The sequence below is a fragment of the Sceloporus undulatus genome, chromosome 4 (genome assembly GCF_019175285.1).
Source record: "Sceloporus undulatus isolate JIND9_A2432 ecotype Alabama chromosome 4, SceUnd_v1.1, whole genome shotgun sequence".
Taxonomy (NCBI): Eukaryota; Metazoa; Chordata; class Lepidosauria; order Squamata; family Phrynosomatidae; genus Sceloporus; species Sceloporus undulatus.
The window spans coordinates 76,603,580-76,613,118 of NC_056525.1; the positions used below are offsets into that span (position 1 = coordinate 76,603,580).

The 9,539-nt window shown below is 41.3% G+C and overlaps 1 protein-coding gene across 1 annotated transcript in view; it reads left to right on the forward strand.

The window, feature by feature from the left end:
- Positions 1–7,028, forward strand: part of LOC121930132 (vitamin D3 hydroxylase-associated protein-like) — a 39,599-nt gene extending 32,571 nt beyond the window's left edge. The window contains exons 14-15 of the mRNA XM_042466358.1: positions 3,003–3,148; positions 6,821–7,028. Of these exons, the coding sequence (XP_042322292.1) occupies positions 3,003–3,148; positions 6,821–6,955 (281 nt within the window). The 3' untranslated portion in view covers positions 6,956–7,028. The remainder of the gene's footprint in view (positions 1–3,002; positions 3,149–6,820) is intronic.
- The last annotated feature ends 2,511 nt before the right edge of the window (positions 7,029–9,539 follow it).

A 9,539-nucleotide genomic window follows, 5' to 3' on the forward strand; every position in this document is an offset into this window, starting at 1 on the left:
TCTCTCTCTCTGTGTGTGTGTGTGTGTGTGGCTTTGCAATAGGTTATTCTGAATTGCTGATATGTGGAGTGACATGCTACTTTGGATGACATGCATGTACATCAAATGATGACCCCTGTTATTCCCAGTCTTTATGATAGAAATGTCCACAAATATTTATGAAGTGAGATAGTCTAAAGCTTTGTGAGGCAACAAAACAACTACAGGACAGGCACCATTATGGCAAAGCAGCTGTACATTCACTTGCATTATGCCATTTTATATTGTCTATAGCTTCTTCTGCTGTTATCTCAGATCAGTGACTGGAGATAAGAAGGTATTTAAATGTTAAATAGCTTGCATAACAAAGTTTTGAAGGCAGGAGAGCTGTTGCATGGGACTGAGATGTGGTTTGCAGATAGGAAAACTGGAGCTTACTTGCATAGAATTGAGCTTGTGCTTGGTAGAACAAAAAACCTAGTCAAATTGACAAGGGCCTTGCCCACACTGCTTTGACTCTGCCTATTTTGTCCTTTGCCCTCTCCATGTCCATAGCCCAACTATTCCCTGAATGTGTTTTGCCCCAAACCTCCCCAAATTGGAACATGGCCCCAGACTGAAAAATGTTCCCACCCCTGGATTATCCAACTGTACCAAGACTGTCTTCACCAAAGTGGACAAGTGATATCAACGAGCCTATTGATGTCACTTGTCCACTTTGGTTAAGACAACCCTATCCAGAACAAAGCTTTGTAGCTGCCATGCATTGTCAGTGAAGCTGTAGCTGTACTGCAATGGATTCTTCTAGGCCTCCATTGCAATTACAACCACTCTCCCAAATTCATCTTTACCTCCACATCTTTCTTGTTTAGAGAAATATTTTTGACTTGGTTTATTTGAAGCCTTGGTTTACTTAGAAGCCTTCTGTCTGTGGTGGTGGAAGTGATAATAATGACAAGGCAGCAAAACTGTGTGAATTGGGTTTCATTTCTTTTTTTAAAAAAAAACTTCAAGGCAAGGGCATTCTCATAATTCCAAGATACTGCAGGAACTTTGAACTAAAACTCGAGAAGTTTGAATTTTAGTCCCCACTGAGCCATAGCTTGGGCAAGTCTGTACAGCAGAGGTTTGAACTAGATGGCTCTTATAATTCCTTCCATCTCCGTGATTCTAAATCCCTGTATTTTAGCCTAACGAACCTTATGGGACAATTATGAAAATAAATTAGGATGAGGGAAGAGTCATGCATTCTGTCGTTAACTCATGGGAAGATGCAGCAAACACAGAAACTATATAATACAGTGGTACCCCGGGTTACAAATTTAATTCGTTCCACGGCGCCGTTCGTAACCCGAAAGATTTCGCAACCCGAAAAAGCCATAGCCGCTAGCGCTGGAAAGCCGCGATTTCATGCGAAAAAGCGCCGAAAAGCACCAAAAATTTTTTCGTAAGCCGGAAAAAAAAACGTACCCCGGAACAGTTTTTTCCTATCTAATTTTTTCGTATCCCGGAAATTTCGTAACGCGGTCATTTCGTATCCCGGGGTACCACTGTACCGTGGTTTGGCAGGTTCTATAGTTCCTGTCAACCCACAGTATTTGGCTGCCCCTGTAAGCAAGTATCACATGTTCATAGTTGTGATATGAAAACATTCCCATTGTCCTGAGTATGTGACAAAAGAAAGAAAGAAAGTGCAGAATCTGATCTTCTCTAGGTTTTCAGCAGCAACATGAATGATTGAAGCCAAACTAGATAATCAGGATTTCTCTTCTTAAAAGAGGAACAAAGCTAAGTCCATAGATGAATGCAGAAGTGACAGATTAGGGATGATGAAACTGATGAGTGTCCTACACTGCTTGAAGCAATGCACACATTTCTGAGCCTCCTTCCCCAGAGCATTTTCTCAGTTCCCCCAAAAGAATTTTAGATGCTGCCTTTGATGGGCTTCTTTTGAGAAAATGAGATCCCTCTGTTTCCCAGCAGTGCTCTGCTATTTCTGATTGTTTTCTTATCCCTTGAAACTGCAAGCCCCATCCAGCATACCACCTTGAGTCCCTGTATTGGAAGGAAGGTGAGAAATAAATAAAGAAATATTGTTATGGGAACCAAAGTCCCAAACATCTGGAGTACTTCTACTTTACACAATGATCTCTCCTCTGAACAGAATGTTGTGCCACCCTTTAGTACTAAGGTATTTTAACTTTTCCAATTATTTTAAAACTGAGTTTTAATTATTATTATTTTTTTAGAAGGAGCATGCAGACTATAGGGCTATAAACTTATAGACTACAAGGCTATTTCCCTCAAATTCCCTGAAACACAGCTTTTCCTCCTGATACGTTAATATAGTTATGCATTAGTTTCTTTCATACAACTGGGTACAGACAGTGAAGGGAAAAGTTACCCTTTTTTATCACAAATCCCAGAATCCCCAGGTTAATAATACAGGATTCATGTGCAGGAAGTATAGTTAGCAAAAAGAGATCATTTCCTTCGCATCAATATTGTTCCTGTCCAATCTGGGCTTCCCTCCTCCTCCACTGCTGGTTTCTAAGAAAGAGAAAGCAAACAGATGGGAAGACTTGCTTGTATCTCTGTCTGACATCATGTCCAATTTGTCCCTGAGTTACTGGTGAGATTCTGTTAACAGTAGGTAACAGGCATTTGTGAAGAGTTTTCTCATTTGATTCTAAATTTATCTGGATTTTAAATTAGATTTAAAATGAATCAGCTGCAAATGAAACTTAATAACAAGAGCCCAAAACAACCCCCCACATTTTCTTGAGGTCAAATTATAAAATATGTTATTTTGTTTATTTTATTTTACTAAAATATTTATATTCCGGCCTATGTGTTGTGTAGAACTAAGAATTGGCAGCATCCAATAGTCAAGGCACCGAAGGGTAATTTAATATGTATTTTATCTTATTTTCCTATTCCGAATTTTATCATGTTTCTGGAGTTTTTAATATTGATAACAAAACTTGGAGAAATTATGGTATGTTATATATTATCTTTTTCAGTTGCTACTACTTATACCCATCTGTACAATGTCTTGAATTTTCCTGCTGGAGTTGTGCCAGTCTCTACAGTTACTCAGGCTGATGAAGAGGAGCTGAAACTTTACAAAGGACATTATGGGGACCCCTGGGATAAGAGAATGAAGGAGGTCAGTCAGCAGATTTTTTTTTAAAGGCAATTGCTGTGCATGGAAACCATATAGCTGAGCCTCTCAGTTTGTTGTGCAAAATACCTGCAGGGTTAACATCTTTTGCTGCCCCTCTAAAGTTGGTGACATTTTATAGCAGGTGTAACCAGAGCTTGGAAATACTATTTTGGGGGGCTGAGTACCACTGGCCATGCTTGCTGGAGGATTGTTGAGTAGATGTAAAACCACCACCAACAAATCTCATTAATATTTTCAGTCACCGGGGTGAAGCTGGACCTGTTTGGGTGGAAAGCTGAAGGGGTTTCAGGTTGAAGTGTACACTCTAATGAAAAAGAGGGGGAAAATCCTCTTATCATTAGAGGAAAAAAATCTGGATTTTAAGGGTAACTTATGCAACCTGATTCTAGAAGGTTGTCTGTATATAAAATAATAATTAAACTTTTATTTATATCCCACTTTTTGTTACCACAATCAAAGCAGCATACAACCTTTAAAAAATACAATATATACAATTTCCACCCCCCCCCCTAAAAAATGATTAAACAGTTCTATCCATTAACATTACAGACAATAAAACCTAAAAACAATAATACAATAATAGAATAATGGTGGGCAGAGTCTTCACTTATATATGTCTGTGGGGGGATCTTTATGTGGCTGGGTTCTATTCCGGGAAGGCCTGCCGGAAGACATCTGTATTGACAGCTTTCTTGAAGCTCTCTAGGTTGGTAATTTGGCGGATCTCATCTGCCAGACCATTCCATAAATTGGGAGCAATCGCAGAAAAAGCCCTCTGAGAGGTTGCCATCAATCTGGTCTTTGTGGACTGCAACAAATTCCTCCCAGAGGATCTGAGTGCACGAGGCAGATTATACGGAAGAAGGCGATCCCTTAAATAGGTTGGGCCCAAACCATGGAGTGCTTTAAAGGTAAAGACCAACACCTTGTACTGTGCCCAGAAACTAATAGACAGCCACTGGAGTGATTTCAATATTGGTGTAATATGGTCACTCCTAGTTGTTCCTGTAATCAATCTGGCTGCCATATTCTGTACCAGTTGAAGGTTCCGGACTAGGCACAAGGGTAGCCCCATGTAGAGTGCATTGCAAAAATCAAGTCTTGAGGTTACCAGTGCGTGTACTACAGTTTTGAGGTCACCTGGCTCCAGGAAAGGGCGCAGCTGACATTATTATTATTATTATTATTATTATTATTATTACAGTATTATTAACCTTTATTTATGAAGCACTGTAAATTTACACAGCGCTGTACATACAATCTTTTCAGTTAGACAGTTCCCTGCCCTCAGGTTTACAATCTGAAAAGACATGACACAGAAGGAGAAGAGAGTGGTGGAGGGAAAGTGTAAGAGGTCCAGCAGTTCCTCTCTACCTCCAAGGCCTGGACCAAGGCAGATGGACTGGAGGGAGGGCTTGGCTTCATAATGGATGGTTAATCTTCCAGGGAAAATACATACTCTCAAGTAGGATAATGCATATACAGTACATAGCAATACAGGAAATGGTTTGATAAACAGGCATCAAAAGAATATCAAATAGTAAGCGACAATTATGCAATGCCTGGGAAGGCTTCTCTGAACAGGATGGTTTTCAACTCTGTTTTGAAGCTAGTTAAAGAAGTGATGGCTCTTGTTTGTGGGGGAAGAAGGTTCCAGGAGTGAGGGGCAGCAAGTGAAAAGAGGCAAATCTGGGATGGGGCAGAGGAAATCCTGGGCTGAGATAGCAGACCTTGACTACCAGAACGGAGGGCCCGAGTGGGAAGGTGAGGAGAAAGAAGGTCTGATAAGTAAGCAGGGGCCAGAGCTGATAACAGGCACTCTTGACCGTTGCATTCACCTGATTTCTCATCTGAAGCGACAAGTCAAGAAGCACCTCTAAGCTATGAACACAGTCCTTTGAGGGGAGCGTGAACCCCTCTAGGACTGGAGGTTGCAGCCCAATACCTGGTTTGGGGGCCCCTATCTCCGTTTTGTCTGGATTCAGCTTGAGCTTGTTTTCCCTCATCTATTCTATTACTGCTGCAAGACACTGACTGAGGGGAGAAATGCCATCTGTCGTTGTTGCTGATGACCGAGACATGAAGAAGTGTATTTGGGTGTCATCAGCATACTGATAACACCCCACTCCATGTCTACGGATTATTTCTCCCAGCAGCTTCATATAGATGTTGAATAACATTGGGGGCAGGATGGCACCCTGAGGGACGCCACAGTTAAGCTCTGTTTTTGAAGAGCAACTGTCTCTGAGTATCACCCTCTGGAATCTACCTGAGAGGAGGGAACAGAACCACTGCAAAGCAGTGCCTCCAATTCCTAGCTCTCTCAGGCGTTCCAAGAGGATGTCATGGTCTATTGTGTCAAATGCCACTTAGAGGTCTAATAGCGCCAGCAGGGTCACACTTCCTCTGTCAATACTTAGATAGAGGTCATCAGATAAGGTTACCATGGCAGTCCCCCCCCCCCATATCTCATCCAGAAGTCAGTTTGAAATGTATCTAGAAAATGTACAATGAATATACTCATCATGTCACTGAAATAAATGTGATCTGACCACACAAAATTTGCAGGAGTTCAAGCTTTTTGCTGGGGGAGGGGTGTTGATCCTTAAAATCTGCAGAAAAGGGCTTTGATGTTTTTACCAGGGTATTGGTGAAAATCCACAGAAATGTGATTATCACAAATGTGGCTGTCCACTTGCTGTGCATGGATTCAGATGACTGCACATTTTTGGCAAAGGGGATGGGGTGGGGAGATAGATGCAAATAGATGCAAATTTGTACAGGAAGCTGAAGACAGTTAACTGTTGATGCACAGTTAATTGTCTTCAGCTTCCTGTACAAACAATCCACAGCAATTTGCATTATACACTTATGTAGACTAGCCCTAAGTGTGATAACTTGGAATAAAGGGTCTTAAGCTCAATGTGACATATTTGCTATAAGACCATTTTTGATAATAAACCTGATCTTGGAATAAAATCTGAAAGATCATATGCTTATTAACATTTTTTTGGCATATGTACGAATAATTCTATGCCATCTAATTCAAAGTCCAAACTAGACATGCAGACATATGTTAGAACATGAGTCACTTGTCTGTTAATATTTATTTAAAATATGTTCTGAACATTTCCAAATGAAGCCAGATCTAGTTAGCATCCAGGGTGAGCTTGAAGGTTCATATAAGCCAGGTTGTGATTTGTTGAATTCTGGCTTCTTGTTGTTTGTTTGTCATTCTCAATGAAACAAAACATGTTTTTAAACATCTCAAAACTGCAATCAGAAGCCATGTTGTTGTTGGCTTGTAAACTCTAGCTATTTTAAACCATTTCACATCCTTAAATCTAAAATGAGAATTGTGACTTGTCTGTATCCTCTTTCTCTAGCTTGACAACCCCAGGGTTGACAAAACCATGCTCGAGAGGAGCTCCAGAAATGGGGAAAGCAAATGGCTTTTTTGAGGTGGGGGTGGATCTGCATTATAAATCAGCAAATCATGTATGCAGACACAGCCAACATCACAACAATTTTTAAGAGTGGCATGACATTTAGAGATTTCTTGAATGTTTTGAGAGCTATAGACTCAAACTCACCTGCACCCTTAGTAATGGACTAACCTTCATAATATTACACTGTTTTATGTTTCTCCTGCAGGCTGTGGAAGGTGCTGTGGGGCTCCCTGTGGCAGTCCAATGCGTGGCCTTGCCATGGCAGGAGGAACTGTGTCTTCGATTCATGAAGGAGGTAGAGAGACTCTCACTTGAGAAGAGGGGGAGGAGGAAAATCTGAGCCTGTTGGAAAGGAGCTTGGAAGGAATTCATTGTATCTGCAAATAAACATTTGTGTTGGCTTCTTGAGTTTACTACTGTGCTTGTTTCAGTTACCATTGTACTATCAGAAAACTGATGATTTTCCTGTGGCCACCTTTGCTGTTCACATTATCAACCTTCAAATTGCACTGAATTATGACAACCTTATCCTAGGGTTTTCTTGGAAGGGTTTCTAGGTGAAGTGGAAACTTCAAGAGAAGGGGAAAGATTGTCTCCTTTCCCAACACCCCTAAGATTATTTTTCCTGCAATGCTTTGTGCCATCAGCCATCCCTGAACCTTTATATTTCATTGCCATGAAGAAGTTTATTATATGGGAAATCTGTGCTGGGATAGACGCGGGTTATAACTGTCTAGAACAGATCTTATTACACAGCCAGGAGCCCAGGCAGGAGGTAGCCTGTATCCAACCCGGGCTTATCTGGCAGTTTTTCAAGAATGGAAAAATCCCATTCACTAAAAGTTGCCAGAGAAGCCCAGGTTGGATATGGGCTGCCTTCTGCCTGGGCTCCTGGCCACATGATAAGGTCTGTTCCGGATGGTTACAACCCGCATCTATCCCGGTGTGGATTTCCTGTGGAATAATCTCCCTAGTGACTGGGATTTCTACAGAAGAGGTATGCCATTGTCTTCCTTTAAGGCTGATAGATTGTGACTTGCCCAAGCTCACCGACTGGGTTTCCATGGCTGGGCAGGGATTCAAAGACTGTTCTCCCAGAATCCTAGTCCATCACTCAAACCACTACAGCACACTGACTCTGTGATCATAAGAGTTAATTTCTGCCTCTTCCCAGCTGTGAACCCCCACCCTCCAAAGCTACTTAGAAGTGTGGTTCAGCAGCCAAATAGGACTGAAACAATCTCTTCTTCCTTATATGTACTACAGCTAAATCTGCCCTGCAATAGAATGTTCATATATATATGCCATTTCATGACATATCTTTCACCTTTGCTGTTACCGTACTGGATACTTTCCTACTCATAGCTCAGTGGAGCATACTGTATGTATTTAATCCTGACATCAACTGGCTGTGATAAATTTTTAAACTGGTAAGCAGATTATAAGATTTATGAAGAAATAAAAATCAAGTAAAATTCCCTTTTGAAGCCCTCCTGCACTGCGTTGTGAGGAATACATTCTGTTTTGGGAAAGGTAGTGAGGTATACAGTTTTGTTTTTGTCCCCTGCCAGGCAAAAGTATAAGTCTTTGTCTTTGAATGTCTGCCTCAGGTTGTTAGAAATTCTAGACTGAACTATGTTTGCATTGTGGAAGTACTCTCTGAACCAATGCAAGATGCTTATCACACAGGGACCCTGTCCTGCTATAATTACATTCTCTGTAAAAATGCTGTTGAACAGGGTAGCTTTCTTACCCTGCACACCTCCAGAACCATGGCAAACAACATCTGCACATAACATAACCCTCCTCCATGATGTTATCCCTGCCCCTTTGCATTGTTTCCTTTACATTGGGAGGAGGGAGTGAAGGGCAAGGCAGAGAACACAAGAAAGCGGCCTTCCACCTGAGTGCAGTGTGGTTCAAATAAAAAGCCAGTTGGGGTCCCTCTACCTCCTTCTTCCTCATGCTGTGCAGGTCTCTGGCCCAGCTTCTCTCTCTTCCTCAAACACACCCAGCTGCAGAAACAGTGCCCCCTCACTTTGTTCTTTCCTTTTGGTACAAAAAGTTTCCTCTTGCTTTCTTTTTGTAGCAGCTGATGTCTCTGAGCTTAAAAAAACCCCAAGCCAAACCACTACCAGAGACACCTTCAGATCTGAAAATGGAGAGCCCCTTCACTACAGCATCTGTGTGTACATGTGATTGAGTGAGGGGTGTGGAATAAAGAATAAAACACCATTTCATTGTAGCATTGCAGTGACAGACTGGATAGAGGCTGGATCTCTGATCACTATGTATGTTTCCCCATCTAAACCATGCCCACTGACTGTGACGACTATCTTATTTTTAAACACTGTTCTTTTTGGCTGATAGCACCCTGGGCCTTTTTCTCCCACCGCTGTCACCAAATTATGTCAAGATGTTTTATTACTAATCACCATTCTGTTTGACATGTGATCCTGTCACCTCTTTCTGACTGTCATTTGAACCCCACAATATGTTTGAACTATCAGCGTGGTAAGCATTCAGGTTCCAGCCGGGTCTTTCTTGAACAACAACAAAACTTTATTTAAACAGCGGTTTGACAGTAGTTTACTTGTTGAGATGTTTTATACACTTATTATCCCATAGTCTTATCTTCTCGGTTTTACATTGTTACAGTTATAGTTTACTTTACAGCTCTGTCTCTCCAGAGAACAATAGTTACTTCTATCCAGGAACCCCCATAGTCCTTATATTAGGTTATTTTACTGTGTCTTTTCTCTAAAGAATATCAGCTATTTTCACTTAAAACTCTCACACTCTTGATAATGGGTTCTCTTCCCAAACCTATCTATTCTAGCCAACTAGTTTTCACAGGGTATCCCACTCCAGCAACTCTCTCTCTCTCTCTCTCTCTCTCTCTCTCTCTCTCTCTCTCTCTCTCT